Here is a 21,669-nt window from a genome sequence, read left to right as displayed (position 1 = left end):
TGGCAAGTTGTTTTTTGCCTCTGGTGTTTTATGCAGATTTTAATGATTGTTGTGATAAATCCCCAGAAGTTTGTTTTTAGAAACCATAGAGACTCTGAACTCTGAATGTGGCAGTGTTGAAAGATGTGGTGAGCCACACTTTGGAAGCATTTCTTGTTATTTAATGTTTTCTGTTCTGGATTATTGACTGTTCTCCCTGTTGAAAAATTGGTCTCCGGTGACATGGTAGAGGTCACACGTTGCCTATTATTGTTTTGCTTCTTTGATCTTACACAAGGATTGCCTCTGGTAATTATACTAGTCCAGAGAGTCTTGACAAGAGGTGTTTATTTTACAGAAGAATTTCTGGCATTTCAAGGAAGAAAGTAAAGATTTCCAGTAGTAACCTGTACTCTTTCTTACAAAGGAAAAATAGCATTGTAATCAAGATGGTTTTTAATACTTATTATGAAATTGGTTGGCACGGTACAATAATTATTTCTAAAACAATTTAATACATATTGCATATCTGTAAGTATATTGCTAAAAAGGGTAAAATTTAGGATTAAGTTACTAGGGTTGGGTTTTTATTTGAATACCTAAAATACTTTTGGCTTTACAAATTATCAAAAGAAATTCATCCAGCCTGGCCAACATGGTAAAACCCTATCTCTACGAAAAATGCAAATATTAGCCGGGTGTGGTGGCATGCGCCTGTAATTCCAACTACTCAGGAGACTGAAGCAGAAGAATCGCTTGAACCCAGGAGGTAGAGGTTGTAGTGAGCTGAGATCGCGCCACTGCACTCAAGCCTGGGCAGCCGAGCGAGACTCCCTCTTTAAAAAAAAAAAAGGAAATTCATAAAATTTAAATGTACAAAACTATTAAAGGAGTTTAAAATGTTTGTATTTTAATCTGTTTGCGTTTTTTTTTTTTTTGTTTGTTTTGCTTTGCGATGGAATCTCTCTGTCGCCAGGCTGGAGTGTAGTGGCGCTATTTCGGCTCACTGCAAACTCCGCCTCCTGGGTTCATGCGATTCTCCTGCCTCAGTGTCCTGAGTAGCTGGGATTGCCTGGCTAATTTTTATTTGTATTTTATTTTTTTATTCAGTATCTGTAGAGACTGTCAAAAATTGCCAATGCCGACTATATTGCAAATCGTCACGGCGGGGTATTGGAAAAAGTTTTCAATTAGCAATAATCGTGCCTCCGATAAACCTCATTGGCCACGATACTGCCACTACGCAAAGCCTTTTTTTTTTTTTTTTGAGACGGAGTCTCCCTCTTGTCGCCCAGGCTGGAGTGCAGTGGCACGATCTCGGCTCACTGCAACCTCCGCCTCCTGGGTTCAAGCGATTCTCCTGCCTCAGCCTCCCAAGTAGCTGGGATTACAGGCGCCTGCCACCGCGCCCAGCTGATTTTTGTAGGTTTTGTAGAGATGGGGTTTCACCATGTTTGCCAGGATGGTCTCGACCGGTTGACCTCGTGATCTGCTTGCCTCGGCCTCCCAAAGTGCTGGGATTACAGGCATGAGCCACCGCGCCTGGCTTAATTTTTGTATTTTCAGTAAAGACGGGGTTTCACCATCTTGGCCAGGCTGGTCTCAGAACTCCTGACCTCGTGATCTGCCCGCCTCGGAACTGCTGACCTGGTGATCCGCCCGCCTCGGCCTCCCAAAGTGCTGGAATTACAGGCATGAGTCACCACGCCCAGCCTCTGTTTGCACTTTCTAAACATTCTTAGCAAGGGGGATGAATAAAAAGTGAAATAAAATACTTATGTTTTGAATGCATGGTTAGTTTTGTGCTTTTATGAAATGTGCTTGGGAAGAGATGATATCTCTTCAGATCTGTTTAATATGTAATTGGATAAGATCCAAAAGCTCAATTTACTTTTTTTTTTTTTTTACTCAGTTCCATCTCTTTTTTTTTAAGAAGGGGTTTCACCATGTTGGTCAGGCTGGTCTTGAACTCCCGACCTCAGGTGATCCGCCCGCCTTGGCCTCCAAAGTGCTTGGATTACAGGCGTGAGCCACCACGCTCGGCCTCAGTTCCAGCTTTAAACAAAATATATGTCCCCCAAAACTCACAACCTATTGGGGGAAGTTAGACAGATACTAGACCCAACTAACTATAATTGAGAGTGACGATATCAATTTAAAAGAATAAATGAAATGCTAAAAGAGTACAAAAGAGAATGAACAAGAATATGTAATTGTTTAATATTTTGGATTTGAGACTCTATGAAAACAGTGTGTTTGGTTTATTTGTCTAGGAGTCATACATTATTCCCTCTCATCACGGAATATTTTTAATAGAGAAAGAGCATGTAAATAGAAAAACAGTAACAAATACCTTTCTTATATAAAGAGTTTTATTACTGTAAGGGACAGTCATAATCTGTCCTATACATTCATTTTACAGATGAAGAAGCTGAGCTTGAGAGAGGTTAAGGGACTTGTCCAAGGTCACATCAGTAGGGACACAGCCAGGCCTCTTAGAACTTAAGAAATCTTTTATCTCTAAATCATTGTACATTCTCTAGAGTTGTACTGTTCGGCACGACAGATAATAGCCACATGTAGCTATTTAAATTAATTACAGCTGGGTGCAGTGGCTCACACCTGTAATCCCAACACTTTAGGAGGCCCGGGAGGGTAGATGGCTTGAGGCCAAGGGTTTGAGACCAGCCTTGCCAGCATGGTGAAATCCCATCTGTACAAAAAATACAAAAATTAGCCGGGCAGGTGGCACATGCCTCTAGTCTCAGCTACTTGGGAGGCTGAGGCAGGAGGCAGGAGAATGGCTTGAACCTGGGAGGCAGAGATTGCAGTGAGCTGAGATTGTGCCACTGCACTCCAGCCTGGGCAACAAAGTAAGACCCTGTCTCAAAAAAAAAAAAATTAATTACAATTAAATAAAATTGAAATTTTAATTCCTCAGTCACACTGGCCAAGTTTTAAGTGTTCAACTGCCCCATGTGGCCAGTGGCTACCATATTGGTCAGTCTAGAATGTGAATGTTTCCATTATCTTAGAAAATTCTGCTGGACAGTACTGTTCTTGGTGTCAGAGGTTATCTTATGATTCATAATATGATTATAAAATTTATTAATAAATAAATAATATATAGTGCCAAATAGCAGCCTTTGGAACTTTTACATTAGTGCCCAACTCACATAAAGGAAAGAATGCATCTTACTTTTCTTCATAGCCTCAGTGTGGCACAATGCTAAAATTTTTTTTTTTATTTAAAAATAGTTTGCTACTATTAGTACCAACATTTTCTGCACTTTTTTTTTCTGTGCCAGGCACTATTCTAAAAACTTATTACTGTATGTAAAATCTCATGTATTTTCACAAAAATCTATGAAATTGAGAGTACTCTGTTTTACAGATGAGAGATTGAGTAATTTGCCCAATATCATACAAAGAGTAAGTGGTACAGGATTTGAAATAAGGTTATTGGACTCTGAGTCAATGTAATTAATCCCTATGACAGTAGAATTTCTCTAAATGCTGGATGAATAATTGTTAAGTTTAGAAAGTGACATCTGTAAAGAAAAAGATAATAGAAAACTAGGAATTAACACAAATTTGTCTTTTTAGTACTGTGCCTGACACACAGACAATACATTGTACCTTAGAAAGTATTTATCTGGGCTGGGTGTGGTGGCTCATGCCTGTAATCCCAGCACTTTAGGAGGCTGAGGCGGGCGGATTGCCTGAGATCAGGAGTTGAAGACCAGTCTGGCCAACATGGTGAAACCCCATCTATACTAAAAATACAAAAAAATTAGCTGGGCGTAGTGATGTGTGCCTATAATCCCAGCTCTGGAGGCTGAGGCAGGGAAATTGCTTGAACAGGGGAGGTGGAGGTTGCAGTGAGCTGAGATCACTGCACTCCAGCCTGGGAGACAGGGCAAGACTCCGTCTCAAAAAAACAAAACAAAAACAAAAAAAGAAAAGAAAATATTTATCTGGGACCAAAAGAAACACACACAGACACACACCATACACACACAGACACACACACACACACACACACAAAAACAGGATGTATAATCCCCTCACCTTTTTTTTTGTTATTGTTTCAAACAGCATGTTTTAATAGAAAAGCATGTGCTTTTGAGTTTAAATTTAAATCCTAGTTTCACCATATACAAACTGGATGGCCTTGGCTTGTTGCAGAACCCTAAAGACCTGTCTCTTATTCTGAATCTGTATGTTTCCTTAGGGCATTTAACTTGCTCCTTGATCCTATAAATGGAAGTTGCTTTTGCAAGCTTGTTCAACCCGCAGCCCACGGGCCGCATGCAGCCCAGGATGGCTTTGAATCTGGTCCAGTACAAATTTGTAAACTTCCTTAAAACATTATGAGATCTTTTATGTGTGTGTGATTTTTTTTTTTTTTTAAGCTCATTTAAGCTCATCAGCTATTGTTAGTGTATTTTATGTGTGGCTCAAAACAATTCTTCATCCAGTGTGGCCCAGTATGGCTTTGAATGCTGTCCAAAACACATTTGTAAACTTTCTTAAAACATTATGAGATTTTTTGCAATTTCTTTTCTTTTTTTTTTGAGACGAAGTCTCGCTCTGTCACCCAGGCTGGAGTGCAATGGCATGATCTCGGCTCACTGCAATCTCCGCCTCCTGGGTTCAAGTGATTCTCTTGCCTCAGCTTCCCAAGTAGCTGGGATTACAGGCATGCACCACCATGCCCGGCTAATTTTTGTATTTTTAATAGAGACAGGGTTTTGTCATGTTGGTTAGGCTAGTGTCAAACTCCTGACCTCTGGTGATCTACTCGCTTCAGCCTCCCAAAGTGCTGGGATTACAGCCTTAAGCCACCTCGCCCAGCTTTTTTTTTTTTTTTTTTTTTTTTTTTTTTTTTAGCTCATCAGCTATTGTTAGTGTATTTTATGTGTGGCCCAAGACAATTCTTCTTCCAGTGTAGCCCAGGGAAGGCAAAAGATTGGACACCCGTGTTCTAGAGGGATGACTAAGTTCACACTATTTGGCAGGAATGCTTCCTAGGTGATGTGTGTGCTTCATATTGCCTCCACTCAGAAGGCACGCAGCGTCTCACTGCCTCACTTTTAGTGATGCTAAGCTCAACCAGTGGGTTCAGGAGGTGACAGTCTGATCTCTCCATTTTAAAGTTCCCCATCAACCTTCTATCTCTCGGTTTCACTTACTACCATTGCCTGCACGAATTACCATTGCCTACGTAAATTACCATTACCTGCATGAATTACCATTGCCTCTGTGAATTTTTCATTAGGGGTTACAAAGTGGTAATTTTATAATTCTGTCTTTCTTCCCCCATTTTTTAGCTGGCATTCTTCATTTAAAAAAATTCAAACTCTCTCATGCCTGTAATCCCAGCACTTTGAGAGGCCTAGGCGGGCAGATCACGAGGTCAAGAGATCGAGACCATCTTGGCCCACATAGTGAAACCCCATCTCTATTAAAATACAAAAATTAGCTGGGCATGGTGGCACGCGCCTGTAGTCCCAGCTACTTGGGAGGCTGAGGCAGGAGAATTGCTTGAACCCGGGAGGCGGAGATTGCAGTGAGCCGAGGTCGCGCCACTGCACTCCAGCCTGGTGCCTGGTGACGGAGTGAGACTCTGTCTCAAAAAAAAAAAAAAAATTCAAACTCAATAATCGGGACCGTTTGGTTACTTTGAAGTACAGAAAGAGCAGAATAAATGCTGTGCTCTTTTCTTTTCCTGCTTGTAGTGCTTTGTTTCTTTCTAAAAGGAGCTTTCGCTTTTTCTCCTTTAGTAGCAAAATTAATTTGTGAGTTTTTATATTTTAAATATGCTTCAGTCAGTTGCATTTATTCTCTTTCATGTTTGGGTTTTCTCATTTTTAGCCTACGGAAGCCTTTCAAGTGGTCTCCTATGGTTTTTTTTAAAATTTTTAGAAATTTTTTATTTTTTATTTTATTTGTTTTTGTGTGTAACTTTATTTTTTCGGGATGAATTTTTTTTATTTTTTGAAACAGAGTGTTGCTCGTGTTGCCCAGGCTGGAGTGCAATGGCGCAATCTCGACTCACAGCAACCTCCACCTCCTGGGTTCAGGCGATTCTCCTGCCTCAGCCTCCCAAGTAGCTGGAATTACAGGCATGTGCCACCATGCCTAGGTAATTTTTTTTTTTTTTGTAGTTGTAGTAGAGACGCATGGAGTTTCTCCATATTGGTCAGGCTGGTCTCAAACTCCCAACCTCAGTTGATCTGTCTGCCTCGGCCTCCCAAAGTGCTGGGATTACAGGCGTGAGCCACTGCACCCGGCCTCCTATGTCTTTTGACATACTTCATTAGTTCTTTTTTTTTTTTTTTTTGAGACAGAGTCCTGCTCTGTCGCCCAGACTGGAGTGCAGAGGCATGATCTAGGCTCACTGCAACCTTGGCCTTTCAAGCGATTCTCCTGCCTCAGCCTCCCAAGTAGCTGGGATTACAAGTGCACACCACCACACCTGGCTTTTTTTTTTTTTTTTTTTGAGACCAGGTTCCACTCAGTCACCCAGGCTGGAGTGCAGTGGCGCAATCACGGTTCACTGCAGCCTCCACCTCCCATGCTCAAACAATTCTCATGCCTCAGCCTTGCAAGTAGCTGGGACCACGGGCACACACCACCACACACCCAGCTAATTTTTGTATTTTTTGTAGAGACAAGGTTTCATTCGTCATGTTGCCCAGGCTGGTCTCAACTCCTGGACTGAAGCCATCTGCCTGCCTTGGCCTCCCAAAGTGCTGGGTTTACAGATGTGAGCCACTACACCCGGCCTTATTTTTCTTGATAACCTTCTTTGGTTTCTGGTTCAGGATGTCCGAGGTTCATCTTGCATATTCCCTGTCCCAGACTTGGAACTGGTCATACCTTCAAGAAATCTTGATTCCTTTCAGTGTGGAACGCTTTAGGCCACTACAATCAGAGTATAGGAAGTGCTTTTTTTTTTGAAACAGCGTCTCACTCTGTTGCCCAGGCTGGAGTGCAGTGGCTTGATCTCTGCGCACTGCAAACTTGGCCTCCCAAGTTCAAGCTATTTTCCTGTCTCAGCCTGCTGGGACTACAGGTGCACACCACCACACCCAGCTAATTTTTTTTTTTTTAAGTAGAGACGGGGTTTCACTATGTTGGCCAGGATGGTCTCAATCCCTTGACCTTGTGATCTGCCCGACTTAGCCTCCCAGAGTGCTGGGATTACAGGTGTGAGCCACCGTGCCTGGCCTAGGAAGTGCTTATTTAATAGTAATTGAATGTTACTGCTTCTCAGACTTTTCAGTAGACAAAGCTTAAAAATGCATGTTTTAAAACTTTTAAAACAGTGAGTTATTACTGAGCATACATACATCCCCATCTACCTGTACCACAACTTAATTTGCTGTTAAAACCACACACCCCAAATTGTGTCTTAAATTCAGTTTTCTTTTAGCTTGTACATGATCTTTCTTTAAAAAAAATCAGTGTTTTTTTTGTTCTTCCTTGTCATTTCCTTTTTAAAAATACTTTTAAAAATTAACGTTTATTTGCTCCAAATAGTTGGTATTAAAAGAAACTTTTATTAAAACCCCAAGTGTAATACTTGAAAATATATTTATATTTAGTCAAAAGGGGAACTTTTTTCTTTTTCTTTTATTTATTTATTTTTTTTCCAGACAGTGTCTCATTTTGTCACCCAGGCTGGAGTGCAGTGGCACGATCACAGCTCACTTCAGCCTCGACTTCCTGGGCTCAAGCAGTTCTCCCACCTCAGCCTCCTGAGTAGCTGAGACTACAGGAACGTGCCACCAATCTCGGCTAATTTTTGATGTGAGGAGTTTTTTAATAGAGAGGTAGGGTTATTTTGATTTGATTTTTAAAATCGTTACTTGACTTTGTGATTCTTAGGCTCATATCTTAAAACTTACTCTTCAGCCTTGTCTTATAACTGTGATATATAGAGATGAGGCCACATCAGCAAACAAACATTTTCTTTTCTGATTTTTTTCTTTGGAGGTCAGCAATTTTGTAGTACATTACAGAGTATCCATTTACTTACCCAATTGGGCCATCTTGGTAGGTGGTTTAGTTAACTTAATGGCCTAAGTGATAAAGATAGTGCTGAGACAGCTGCTTCTGAGCCAGACTGATTTGGTTCCACCCTGTCTTATTTATTTCCTTGTAGTGTGATCTTAGTCAAGTTCCTTAACTTCTCTAAGCCTCAGTTATCTTGAAAATGTGAGTAATAATAGTGCTTGCTTGGCGTTTAGTAAGCTGTCTATGCTGCTCTTACAATCATTGAAGGGATGCTTTCTTTCACATTTCTTGACAATAACAACTACTGCCGCCACCACCACCACCACCACCACCACTACCACCATCACTACCACCACCATCACTACTACTAGTAATAATAACAACAGCTACTATTATATTAACTGCCGATAATGTCTACCATTGTAACATGTGCTTCTCATACAACTTCAACTTTTTACAAATAAGACTATATATTCCAAAATTGAATGCTTTAGTTGTAAAAAGTCTTTGAGAGTTAAAGGAAGATTTTATCACTGAGAAGGATATTTCTCTCTCTCTGCTATATACTTGTTTTTTTTTTTTTTTTTCTGAGACAGAGTTTCACTCTCGTTGCCCAGGCTTGAATGTAATGGCATGATCTTGGCTCACTGTAACCTCTACCTCCAGAGTTCAAGCAATTCTCCTGCCTCAGCCTCCCGAATAGCTGGGATTACAGATCTGCCACCACACCTGGGTGTTTTGTGTGTGTGTATATATATATATATATATATATATATATATATTTTTTTTTTTTTTTTTTTCTTTTCTTTTTGAGACAGAGTCTTGCCCTGTCGCCAGGCTGGAGTGCAATGGTGTGATCTCGGCTGACTGCAAACTCTGCCTCCTGGGGTCAAGCAATTCTCTGCCTCAGCCTCCTGAGTACCTGGGATTACAGGCACCCACTACCATGCCCAGCTAATCTTTTGTATTTTTAGTAGAGATGGGGTTTGACCATCTTGGCCAGGCTAGTCTTGAACTCCTGACCTCGTGATCCCTCTGCCTCAGCCTCCCAAAGTGCTGGGATTACAGGCATAAGCCACCACACCCAGCCTCTCTGCTGTGTACTTAATAAATACTATAGAAGTACAATTTTAATAATAGAGCAATTATTAACTATGAAATCTTTCACAAAAAGGAAATGAAAATATTACACATCAAGGAGTACTGTCCCTGAGAGTGCATTACTACTCGTTTCCATTTTCTAAACAAAAAGGAGAACTGAGGAGAGGCGTGGAAGCATTAACAGGCACCTATTTCCCAAGCTACTCTTTTTTCTTTTTTCCCAACCTCTCCAGCCCCACTTCCTGAAGTGACCAGAGATAGAGGCTGCCTGTTTTACCCACATCCCCCTTCTGCAATTTTTCTTTCTATGGAAAAAGAGAAAGGGATAGAATAGAAAGGCTGCAAACCACAATGCTGTGGTGGTTTGTAGTTGATCCAGTCTGCATTTTGAGCAGTTAATTAGGGGTGCAGAAAGACTTGCTCATATTTTTTACTCTTTTTCTTAGACATTTTCTCAAAGTCACAAATGTGCTTGTTAGTATTTTAGAGGTCTGTAGTGCTATGACAAAATATTTTAATATAGTTTGTCCTTTTGTAATTTTACAATAAAAAATATGGAAAAGTGGCCGGGCGCGGAGGCTCACGCCTGTAATCCAAGCACTTTGCAGGCCAAGGCGGGTGGATCACCTGAGGTCAGGAGTTCAAGACCAGCCTGACCAACATGGTGAAACCCCGTCTTTAAAAAAAAAAAAAATATATATATATATATATATATATATATGGAAAAGCAATGTAATGCAGTCTTATAAACTTGATGTCAGCTAGATACATAAATATGTTAAGTATATAGTGGAAATCACAAGTTGGCTTTCTGTCTTTTTTTTTGTATGTCTTATAGTCTACAAAAGTAACATGAGATTTTTGGACCCCTTAGTTCTTTGTTTTTGCTTCTTCTTCTTTTTTTTTTTTTTTCCTTAAAAATAGGCCAGGTGCGGTGGCTTGTGCCTATAATCCCAGAACTTTGGGAAGCTGAGGTGGGTGGATCACCTGAGATAAGGAGTTTGAGACCAGCCTGACCAACATGGTGATACCCCATCTCTATTAAAAATACAAAATTAGCTGGGTGTGGTGGTACATGCCTGTAGTCCCAGCTACTTGGGAGGCTGAGACAGGAGAATTGTTTGAACCCAGGAAGTGGAGGTTGCAGTGAGCCGAGATTATGTCATTGCACTCCAGCCTGGGAGACAGAGGGAGACTCCCTCTCAAAAAAAAAAAAAAAAAAATGCTGAGTGCAGTGGTTTATGCTTGTAATCCTAGCACTTTGGGAGACCGAGACTGCCAGATTACCTGAGGTCAGGAGTTTGAGACAGGCAGGGCTGACTTGGTGAAAGCCCATTTAAAAAAAAAAAAAAAAAAATAGGGACAATGTATCATTATGTTGCTGATCTCAAATTTTGGGCCTCAAGCAATCCTACCTTAGCCCTCTCAACTTGAATGGGATTACAGACACAAGCCACCACTAAAGTTGCCTTTCTTTTTGCATTTGATGTAATGACTAGTTTTGAAAAGTATCTTTTCATCTTCTACCTGAAGTCAGATTTATTCACATCGACTTCTAGTCAGGTGTTACACCATCTTAGGCATTGGGACTCTGAGAATTAGAGGAAATGGAGGCTGTTGGATAATGCCCACAATTTCAGTAACCCTGAATATCATGCCATATGACATTTAGAATATATTACACAGACATCTTTTAAACTCCACCCTTCTTTTTTGGGTAACAGTGGGCTATCAAGGGTAGAACTCCATAGCACTAAAGAAGTCTGAGGTCAGTTATGTAATTATTTACATTGCCATTATCATTTTTTATTTTTTATTTTTATTTTTATTTTTGAAACAGAGTCTCACTCTGTCGCTCAAGCTGGAGTGCAGTGGCATGATCTCAGCTGCTTCAGCCTCCACCTCCTTGCCGTTCAAGTGATTCTCCTGCCTCAGCCTCCTGAGTAGCTGGGATTAGAGGCGTGCACCACCACACATGGCTAATTTTTGTATTTTTAATAGAGACAGGATTTCGCCATGTTGGCCAGTCTGGTCTCGAACTCTTAACCTCAGGTGATCTGCCCATCTCAGCCTCCCAAAGTGCTGGGATTACAGACGTAAGCCACTGTGCCGAGCCTATTTTTATTTATTTATATTTTTTATTTTATTTTATTTTTTGAGACGGAGGAGTCTCACTGTGTCGTCCAGGCTGGAGTGCAGTGGTGCAATCTTGGCTCGCTGCAACCTCGGGAGATTCTCTTGCCTCCGCCTTCTGAATAGCTGGGACTGTAGGAGCATGCCACCTTGTCTGGTTACCTTTTTGTATTTTTAGTAGAGACAGAGTTTCACCATAGTGGCCAGGCTGGTCTCGAACCCCTGACCTCAGGTGATCTGCCTCCCTTGGCCTCCTAAAGTGCTAGGATTACAGGCATGAGCCATCGTGCCCAGCCACCATTATTATTTTTTAAATGCCCAGTTATATCTTTATTTGGAATAGAGACAGCTAATTCCTTTTATTCTACCAAGTCTGAGCAGGGAATAGATACTTCCCATTGTCTTCATGTGAGTATTGCTAATGTACTTGTAGGATTATGTATGTATTCTGTAATGGTGAAGCTCCATCACCTATTTTTAAATTAATTTTTTTTTGTGGGGGGGACAGGATCTTACTCTGTCACCCAGGCTGGAGTACAGTGGCACAATCATAGCTCACTGCAGCCTCCGACTCCTGAGCTCAAGTTATCCTCCCTCCTCAGCCTTCCAAAGTGCTGGGATTCTAGACATGAGCCACCAGGCCCTGTCTGATTTAATATTTTTATTAGTGTGGTATTTATCTGTCCTTTATATATATTCTATCATATTACTCCTCAAACTATAAGGTGAAGAGACTGAGATTATATGATCCTACATGTATAACTGGATGCTTTTTTAAAAAATTAAACTAAAACAATCAGTAGGAGAATGTAGGTTTTCAAGATTTTCAATAATGAAGGTAAGATAACTTGTTGAAGTAGTGATAGATTAAGAGGCGGCAAGATTTCCAGACATTTGGTGCTCTGGAAAAAGGTTGAAGGTTCACTTTAGAAGTTATTCCATTGTTCACAGATAAGCAATCCCATGGTTAACTCTGTGCTAGTTCCTAGTAGTTTTCTGTCTTTAGCAAAGAAGAAAGGTGAAGTGGTTGTTGGATTTTGACTTAGATGCGTAAACTACTGGCACAGCGATTTCTCTTCCTACTTCCACCCTTTTGATCCTGTGTGATTGCTATTGAAAAGTAAATTATTTTGAACTTCAAAATTTTTAAATGTTTGTAGTTGTACTGGTGGGGAGTCTTAGGAGCCTGGCCAAAAACTTGGTGTTTCAGGAACATTTCACTTGACAGACTTTGTTGATTTTCTACTATTTCATCTTTTAACTGGGCGCGCTCTCTCTCTCCCCGTCCCATATACATATGACAACATATATATATGCAACTTGTAATTGGGTATTGTACATTTTGAGTACATACTTTTTGTAAAAAACAAACCTTGTAATTTAAGTTCATGGCATTTTGTTTTTATTACGTATAAGAGAAAAGTTGCCAAAGTAGGATCCTGGCTTTTTCTCTAAATCATAGGAATCTCTTTTTTTTTTTGAGACGGAGTTTCGCTCTTGTTACCCAGGCTGGAGTGCAATGGCGCGATCTCGGCTCACCGCAACCTCCGCCTCCTGGGTTCAAGCAATTCTCCTGCCTCAGCCTCCCGAGTAGCTGGGACTACAGGCACAAACCACCATGCCCAGCTAATTTTTTGTATTTTTAGTAGAGACGGGGTTTCACCATGTTGACCAGGATGGTCTCGATTTGTTGACCTTGTGATCCACCCGCCTCGGCCTCCCAAAGTGCTGGGATTACAGGCATGAGCCACCGCGCCTGGTCAATCATAGGAATCTCTAATAAAGCTTTGACAAACCCAGCCACTCTGGGAAATCACTGCATACTACTCACTGCCACCAGGAATCATATCAGAAGTCTTCTTTGCTATGACAAAGTAGCTCAGGGGCACCAAAATCTTCTATAGAGCTTTAGTATGTGAGTCTGGGAAACTTGAGATAGAGTGGTAGATTGCTGTGCATCACCTCTTCTCTGCTCATGAGTGGGCATGCTGGGTGTTGGTACCCTTTTCTGATGAGCACAGGTGCATCCTCAGGGTTCTTCTCAACCAGTCCTCAAGGGACTCTCTCCAGGGAGTTAATCAGAGTTGGCATTCCAGATGAATTTTAAATTCTATCCCCCTCTTTGATACAAGGTGGGGGGCCTAAGATACTCTCAGAATTACCTGTCTTGAAATGAGATTTACCCAAGATGAGGCTGTACAGTAAGAGTGCAGGCTTTGTCATTACATGGCTAGATACTGAGTCCTGACTCCATCCCTTATTAGTTGAATGGTAGTGAACTGGTCACTTTGTTTCTTCAAGTTTTGATTTTTTTGTTTTGTTTTCTAATCTGGGAAGTGGAAAGAAGGCATACCTGCTTCAGAATACTGATTCAATACAACAATTTTTATAAAGTGCTTAGTAGACTATCTAGCGCAATAGTTCTCAAACTGTTAGTATCAGAACCCATTTAAGCTGTTAAAGATTATTGAGAACCCTAAAGAATTTTTGTTTATTAAAAATTAAAACTGAAAAAATTTAAAACTATATAGTACTTTTAGAAATTATAATAAAACCCCACTATATTTGAACATAGATAACATATTTTATGAAAAATGATTGTATTTTCCAAAGACAAGTTAGTGAGTAGCTTATATACTTCTGCATTCAACCAGCTGCAATATCACACATCCTCCTGATTCTGGAAAATTCCATATACACATATGAGTGAATCAGAGTGAAAAAGGCAAATAATAGCCTAGTAATTAGTGAGATGATGTGCCCAGGAATGGACAGCTGACCCATTTCTATGAGATTCAAGGAAAAGTTGCTGGGAAGAGTCATCCTATTCCAAATAAAAAGACCAAGGTTTCTAAAAAGAAGGCTTTTTGCCCTTTTGATTATTTGGAATGTAGACATGATGCCTTAGTTTGTCACAGCTGTTTGGGGACAAGAATGAGAGTAAAAGTCAACACATTCAGGATGATGAAGCAGAATGATAGGAAGAGTTCTGTTCTTGAGAGCACTGTTGAACAGCTGAACCAGCTCCCACAGCCTTACCTACCAGCTTTGAACAAAAAATAAATTTTTTAAATAGTTGGAAAATAGTTTTGGCTGGGTGTGGTGGCTCATGCCTATAATCCCAGCACTTTGGGAGGCCCACACAGATAGAATCACTTGAGGTCAGGAGTTCGAGACCAGCCTGGCCAACATGGGGAAACTGTATCTCTACTAAAAATACAAAAATTAGCCAGGTATGGTTCTGTGCACCTGTAGTCCCAGCTACTTGGGAGGCTAAGGAGAATTGCTTGAACCTGGAAGGTGGAGGTTGTAATGAGCCAGGATTGTGCCACTGCACTCTAGCCTGGGCAACAGAGTGAGACTGTGTCTCAAAAAAATATAAAATAGAAAATAAAAGTTTTGACTTCATGGACCATTGAAAGGGTAGGGTCTTGGCCCTACCCTAACCCCCAAGACCCTTTGAGAATCATTAGTCTAGCCAGTAATTGGCACCCAGTAAATTGTAGTTAGTATTGTTATACATGGAAATTTTTATAACCAGCAAGTACTGTAGTACTATATAAATATTAATGGTGAGAAGTAAAGGTCATGGCTTCAAAGCTTTTTACTATATACTTTCTTGAAGGGTCCCAAATAAGATTGTACTTCAGATGAAGCAAAAGAAACAACAGTGTTTTTCAAATACTAGTAATAGATAAATGAATTCTTTGAGTTGAAAAGGCTCAAATCTTGCTTTCAGCAATTTGTTAAATATATAATCATAAAGTTTCCTTTTTTTTCCAGAAGAGAGGCTTTTCCTCCCATCTAGAGTCATAGATCTTTGTAAAGAGAAAATTCATTACTTATTCTGAAACCACTGATAGAGTTTCTAGGGAATTATAGTAGCCTCCTTCTATAAAGGTGATGTGGCCATGTCGTTAACCAGGTTGGGATTCGATTGAAAAGTTAGTCTTGATTTACTGGTTGGAGAGCTTTGACTTAAGTATTTATTACTGTTATAGATACAAGATTTCTTTAAGGGGCTTTTTGAGTTGGGTTTGGGTGTAAAGACAAAAAGCACAAGTGATATGATAGCAAGTAACTTATACAAGTTGTCTTAAGATAGCTGGGTAGTTCGTATAGTTCACATCTTAAGATGTATGGACATAGTTTATATTAACGCTACCTATACTTTGAGACATATAACCTCTAATCATATCAATTTTATCCTTTCTTTTTTTTCCTGGGGGTGGGTAGGTGTAGATCATGGGGAATTCATATGCTGGGCAACTGAAATCTGCTCGATTTGAGGAAGCTCTCCACAACTCCATAGAAGCTTCCCTCAGATGTAGTAGTGTGGTACCACGGCCAATTTTTTCCCAGCTATACCTGGACCCAGACCAGCATCCTTTCTCATCTGCAGGTAAGTTTCACAATCACACACATCTCTGGACTCCTTTTTTAAAAAGTGGGATTTTTTTTTTTTTTTGAGGGAGGGGGCGGGGATGGAGGGGGCCTGAGGAGGATGAGGGAGGGGTGGGATTCTTTTAGATGTGAGGATTCCAAATCTTGGGACCTCTGAGATAAATTGGCTAAATGTTAGAAAATGCTAGACTTCGGCCGAACGCGGTGGCTCACACCTGTAATCCCAGCACTTTGGGAGGCTGAGGTGGGCAGATCACCTGCAGACGGGAGTTTGAGACCAGCCTGACCAACATGGAGAAACCCCATCTCTACTAAAAATACAAAATTAGCAGGGCATGGTGGCACATGCCTGTAATCCCAGCTACTCAGGTGGCTGAGGCAGGAGAATCGCTTGAACCCGGTAGGCAGAGATTGCGGTGAGCCGAGGTGGCATCATTGTACTCCAGCCTGAGCAACAATAGCGAAACTCCATCTCAAAAAAAAAGGAAAGAAAGAAAATGTTAGACTTATTTTCTTCAAATATGTCTTTGAGAACTGTGCATTTTTCCATAAGCATCTTTTTATTAAATCTGCCATGATTTATTTGCTTACCCAGATGTCAAACCCAAGGTGGAGGATCTGGACAAAGATTTGGTACACCGCTACACTCAAAATGGGAGTCTGGATTTTTCTAACAGTCTAACGGTTAATGAAATGGAAGATGATGAAGATGATGAAGAAATGTCTGATTCAAACAGTCCACCAATTCCCTATTCACAAAAACCTGCCCCAGAAGGATCTTGCACTACAGATGGTGGGTTTCAGTTGTTTTCTTTTCACTATTTTCTCTCTAATATTGTCTGACATATTTCTAATTACATATGGTGCTCAGGGCTGGAAACTAGTAATTATGGTATGGAGAGGAATGAGGAATGATTATGCCCTTACTCACATTATCTCCTATCACTTCCCAACAGATGTCTGTAAGAAAGACAAGTATTATCCCGGCTGGGCACAATGGTTCATGCCTGTAATCCCAGCACTTTGGGAGGTTGAGGTGGGCGGATCATCTGAGGTCAAGAGTTCAAGACCAGCCTGACCAACATGGTGACACCCCGTCTCTACTAAAAATACAAAAATTAGCCAGGCATGGTGGCAAATGCCACTAATCCCAGCTACTCAGGAGGCTGAGTGAGGCAGGAGAATCTCTTGAACCTGGGAGGCAGAGGTTACAGTGAGCTGAGATTGTGCCATTACACTCCAGCCTGGGCAACTAAAGCAAAACTCTGTCTCAAAAAAAAAAAAAAAAATAGACAAGTATTATCATCTCATTTTATAGATAGAGACTGAGATGATCTGTTGCAAAGTCAATTCTAAACCCAGGTCAAGGCTTTTCCAGTATTCCAAGTACTTTCTGCAAGAATGCTATTATTTTAAGACCTTTTTTAGTGTTCCCTCTTCTACTTCTTTCTATTCCACCCCCACCCTGCAAACAATCAGAAAGATATTAGATGTTTCGTATTTACCTTTTACATTTATTTTGAACACTCATCAAATACAGAAGATTAAAATAATTTATACATATAAATATGGCCAGGTGAGGTAGCTCATGCCTGTAATCCCAACACGTTGGGAGGCTGAGGTGGGCGGATCACAAGTCTAGGAGTTTGAGACCAGCCTGGCCAATATGGTGAAACCCCGTCTCTAATAAAAATATAAAAATTACCCGGGTGTGGTGGCAGGTGCCTGTAGTCCCAGCTACTTGGGAGGCTGAGGCAGGAGAATCACTTGATCTAAGGAGGCTGAGGTTGCAGTGGGCCAAGACTATGCCACTGCAGTCCAGCCTGGGTGACAGACAGAGTCAGAGTCTGTCTCAAAAAAAATAAAATTAAATAAATTAAAAAAAATATTATGAATGTAAAAAATTTCTCTGTAGAGGATTAAAATGTGTATATTTTGATAACCCCCTTTTATTTATTAGGGTCAACCTCCTCTTCCACCAAAGCTTCACACTTTATAAGAAAATGCTAGTATAAAGCATTTCCAGTATTTCATGGTTTTGGTGATATTATAACTTAAATTACACTCTTTCCCTCCTTTTAATAGTTTACTGTTATATTTTCTGACCATCCCAGCCTAACTAGTTCATGAATAATACTTTATCCAGATTACCAGAGTATTATTCTTATACTCAGAATGACTTGGACCTGGGATGATTTCACTGCATGAAAATTTTGGAGTGGGGGAAACGGGAGGGGAAGAAAAGAGATACAATTTCAGAGCATTCCTCTTACAAAGCTTGAAGTGCAAATAATTGGAGAAAAACTAGAGGTTCAAATATGGAAAGTCGGCTGGGTACGGTGGCTCACGCCTGTAATCCCAGTACTTTGGGAGACTGAGGCAGGTGGAACACCTGAGGTCAAGAGTTCAAGACCAGCCTGGCCAACATGGTGAAACCCTGTCTCTACTAAAAAACAAAAACAGCAACAAAATTAGCCAGGCATGATGGTGTGCACCTGTAATCCCAGATACTCAGGAGGCTGAGGCAGGAGAATCACTTGAAATCGGGAGGTGGGGGTTGCAGTGAGCCAAGATTGCACCATTGCACTCCAGCCTGGGCAAAAAGTGAAACTCCATCTCAAAAAACAAACAAACAAACAAACAAACAAACAAAAAAGGAAAGCCAGAAAGCCCTGCTTGGGAATTTTATCTTCTCTTGACTTTTTTTTCTTTTCTTGTTTTGGACAATGTGATAAACGTAAGGGAGTCAAAATCCCCTACCTAGGAGATAAGGAGACCTGAATAATTCTCCTGGTAGCTTTTAAGTGCCCAATTCACTGAAGTTGGGCTCTAGCAATTAGTACTGTGGTCCTGCCTCTAACACATTATTCCTTAGGAATTTGCTTCTGCTTATGATTGCCCAAACTTAATATAATATATATGGATTTATTCATTATTGACATAATTCAGGACTTTAAGCCTGTGGAGGTTTGGGAGGTAACTACCATTATGTTTTTTTCTTACTTGCTTTATGTCTATCTTCATGCCTTTTATTTAATTGAGCTGTCAACTCGTTTATCAGGTAACAAACTGGAAGGTGAAATAGTGCTTCAAATGTTGTTGGATTCCCAATGAGAATCTTGTTATGCATGAGAGTTACATAGAGTAAAAGCTTTAGAGGATAATTTTCAAATATCTAATTTTATACCAAAAAATGGGAGAGAGGGTCCCATTTTTTCCTGTGCTGTAGGTATATTTTTAGTTTGCCTTGCGGGGTATCTGCCACTGGTGTTATTTATAACCAGCTATGGAAAGCTGTTTAGTACCCACCAAGATAGAAACTCAGTGATCTAGAAGAGATAGCCAGTATTTCTTAAACTTTAAAACAGGAGAGTATGAGAAGTATATGGGAAGAGTACTAACATTTTAAAGATAAATGAGGTACAATTTTTTTTTTAACCGTCCCACTCAAGTTCAAGATTTAGATTCCAAGACAATCCAAAACCACTAGTCCTACCCTTAGATTCCTGTATCTGCTACTTTCGGTTCTTTTTTTTTTTTTTTTTTCTTTCTTTTTTTGCTCTGTCTGCAGGATGGAGTGCAGTGGTGCAGTCTCAGCTCACTGCAACCTCTGCCTCCCAGAGCTATTCTCTTACTTCAGCCTCCCAAGTATACCACACCCAACTAATTTTTGTATTTTTAGTAGAGACGGAGTTTCACTATGTTGGCCAGGATGGTCTCTATCTCTTGACCTTGTGATCCGCCCACCTCAGCCTCCCAAAGTGCTGGGATTACAAATTTTGATTCTTAAAATTAATGTCCATTATTTATTTTCCCCTTTTAATTAACCCGAGGGAAGGCTTTTAAAACAAAAAGTTTATTATTTAATTTGGTAGTTTATAGTTTGAAGGTAGCGCTTTTTTTGGAGACAGTCTCGCTTTGTCGTCCAGGCTGGGGTGCAATGGCGCTATCTCAGCTCACTGCAGCCTCTGCTTCCCAGGTTCAAGCAGTTCTCTGCCTCTGCTTCAGCCTCTGGGGTAGCTGGGATTACAGGCGCCCGCCACCACGCCTGGCTAATTTTTGTATTTTTATTAGAGACGGGGTTTCACCATCTTGGTCAAACTGGTCTTGAACTCCTGACCTCATGATCCAACAGTCTCGGCCTCCCAAAGTGTTGGAATTACAGGCGTGAGCCACCACCCTGGCCAGTAACTCTTTCAACTGGGCTCATTCTAAGATAGTTTTAATAGCCCTCTTACTCAAAAGGAGAACAGTTCTGAAATTTTCCTTATGAAAATGGCATTGAAATAGGGCAGTATACTGCCTGGACTCATTTAAGCATACTGTCTTCGCTTTGTGGGAAATCCTCTGTTTACCTAAGGCTTAAAGAAAGGTAAAGCTATTTTAGAGGCAATTTAGATAAGCAAATACTTAACACCTGATGGGCTCTGGGGTTTGCCATTCAGATGTAAATTTTGGTTGCTAATTTCTTATGTAAATTATTGGAATAGCATAGGTTTCTACCCTGCTGGGAGGCAGTTGATTGTCCAGAGGGGTAAAGGACAACCAAATTTTAGGCCTCCAAATACTGCTTTGATTACTTTAGTTTGTGTTTATAGCTGTTTCTGTAAACTTTTCCCTGCCCCCTTTTAGTTTACTCTGTAATCTTCAAGTTGGAGATAATTGGAGAATGCAAATCTGTTTCTGTGAAGTGAAATCTTTGACTGTTTTCTTAAGGAAATGCAGATGAAGTTTATAAAGAAGACCTGTCTACCCTTATTCCTTTAAAAAAAGTTAAAATCATTTGCTCTGCAAGAGGCTTGGTTTTAGGACAACATTTCAGTGTTATCTTCAGAAAATGAAATTATTTCGGAACAGATTTTTCAAATAAATTATTTGTATGCTCATATCAATAACTTATGTTTCTTTGCTTGTAGACTATAAACAGGCTTAGATCCTTCCTTAGGGTACTCTTAACCAGATCTTCTCATACCCTCTGAAAGAAAGATCTTGTCAGTCCTTCAGGGAATTACCCTGCTGTGGGGTCCTACAATTTTGTTTTGTTTTTCATTTAGTTTAAGGTTTTAATTGAAATTTAATATTTTATATTTATTAGATTAGTAATCAGACATATTTCTAGTAGTGGGAAATAGAACTACTTGTCACACTGGATATTGGGATCCTATAAATATTGAGATACAATATTTCATAGATTTTGTTTTTAGCTATCCACTCTTTTTTTACAGACGCACACGGCTTATTTTCCATCTGAAAAAGCTAAATTAAATATTGCTCTTTGCATAATGTTTTTACTCTTGTAGGGATCCTTGATAATATATTTTGTCTATCATTAGCTGATCTGAATCTAAGCAATGAGGATTTGGGGGAAACAGTAAATAGATATGTACTTTATAGAAAAAGACAAGCCCCTTAGCAGGTGAACTTATTCCTAGAATAACTACAGACTGAATTTATAAACTTTTGCTTGACTTAGTGACTGTTTTTGGTCTTGAATTGATTTCTTCTGGACTCTCTTCCTAGACTCAGCCTTGCTGTCTCTTTCTTTCCTATTCTGCTTTAATTAAATTGCCTGTATGCCTTGTGTTGGCAAATAGCTACATGGTAAAAAGATAAAATAGAACTATTTTATTTTATTTTTGAAGAACAGCTTTAAATTTATGAAAGTTAAGAAAATAGTGCAGTTTCTATATATCCCCACACAGTTTGTCCTATTTTTAATATCTTTGTATAGGACATTTGCTACAATTAATGAACCAATATCAATACATTTTTATTAATTTTAATAACAACTAAAGTTCACAGTTTGAGTTCCTTGGTTTTTTCCTAATATCCTTTTCCTGTTCCAGTATCCCATCCAAGATATGACATCAGGTTTAATTGTTATGTCTCCTTAGGTGCCTTTTGGCTATGACAGTTTCTCAGACTTTCCTTGTTTTTGTTTGTTTGGTTGTTTTTTTCTTCAGACAGAGTTTCGCTCTTGTTGCCCAGGCTGGAGTGCAATGGCATGATCTCGGCTCACGGCAATCT

The 21,669-nt window shown here is 40.0% G+C and overlaps 1 protein-coding gene and 1 non-coding gene across 9 annotated transcripts in view; one reads left to right on the top strand and one right to left on the bottom strand.

The window, feature by feature from the left end:
- Nucleotides 1–21,669, top strand: part of GREB1L (GREB1 like retinoic acid receptor coactivator) — a 307,520-nt gene that overhangs the window by 141,094 nt on the left and 144,757 nt on the right. For 7 of the 8 annotated variants that reach the window (XM_064379355.1, XM_012445023.2, XM_012445026.2 and 4 more), the window contains 2 exons: nucleotides 15,475–15,640; nucleotides 16,238–16,435. In XM_064379355.1, coding sequence (XP_064235425.1) covers nucleotides 15,484–15,640; nucleotides 16,238–16,435 — 355 coding nt within the window. In that variant the 5' untranslated portion in view covers nucleotides 15,475–15,483. Of the gene's footprint in view, nucleotides 1–7,643; nucleotides 7,821–15,474; nucleotides 15,641–16,237; nucleotides 16,436–21,669 lie in introns of all 8 variants that reach the window. The other variant, XM_064379354.1, reaches the window with a different exon arrangement.
- LOC135276190 (U4 spliceosomal RNA) lies at nucleotides 1,090–1,230 on the bottom strand. The gene has a single exon (XR_010343738.1). It is a non-coding gene; the product is annotated as a U4 spliceosomal RNA (small nuclear RNA).

This window comes from Aotus nancymaae, unplaced genomic scaffold, assembly GCF_030222135.1.
Source record: "Aotus nancymaae isolate 86718 unplaced genomic scaffold, 86718_ANA_hifiasm-v0.15.2.pri h1tg000020l, whole genome shotgun sequence".
Classification (NCBI taxonomy): Eukaryota; Metazoa; Chordata; class Mammalia; order Primates; family Aotidae; genus Aotus; species Aotus nancymaae.
This window is presented reverse-complemented; position numbering and strand designations above follow the sequence as displayed.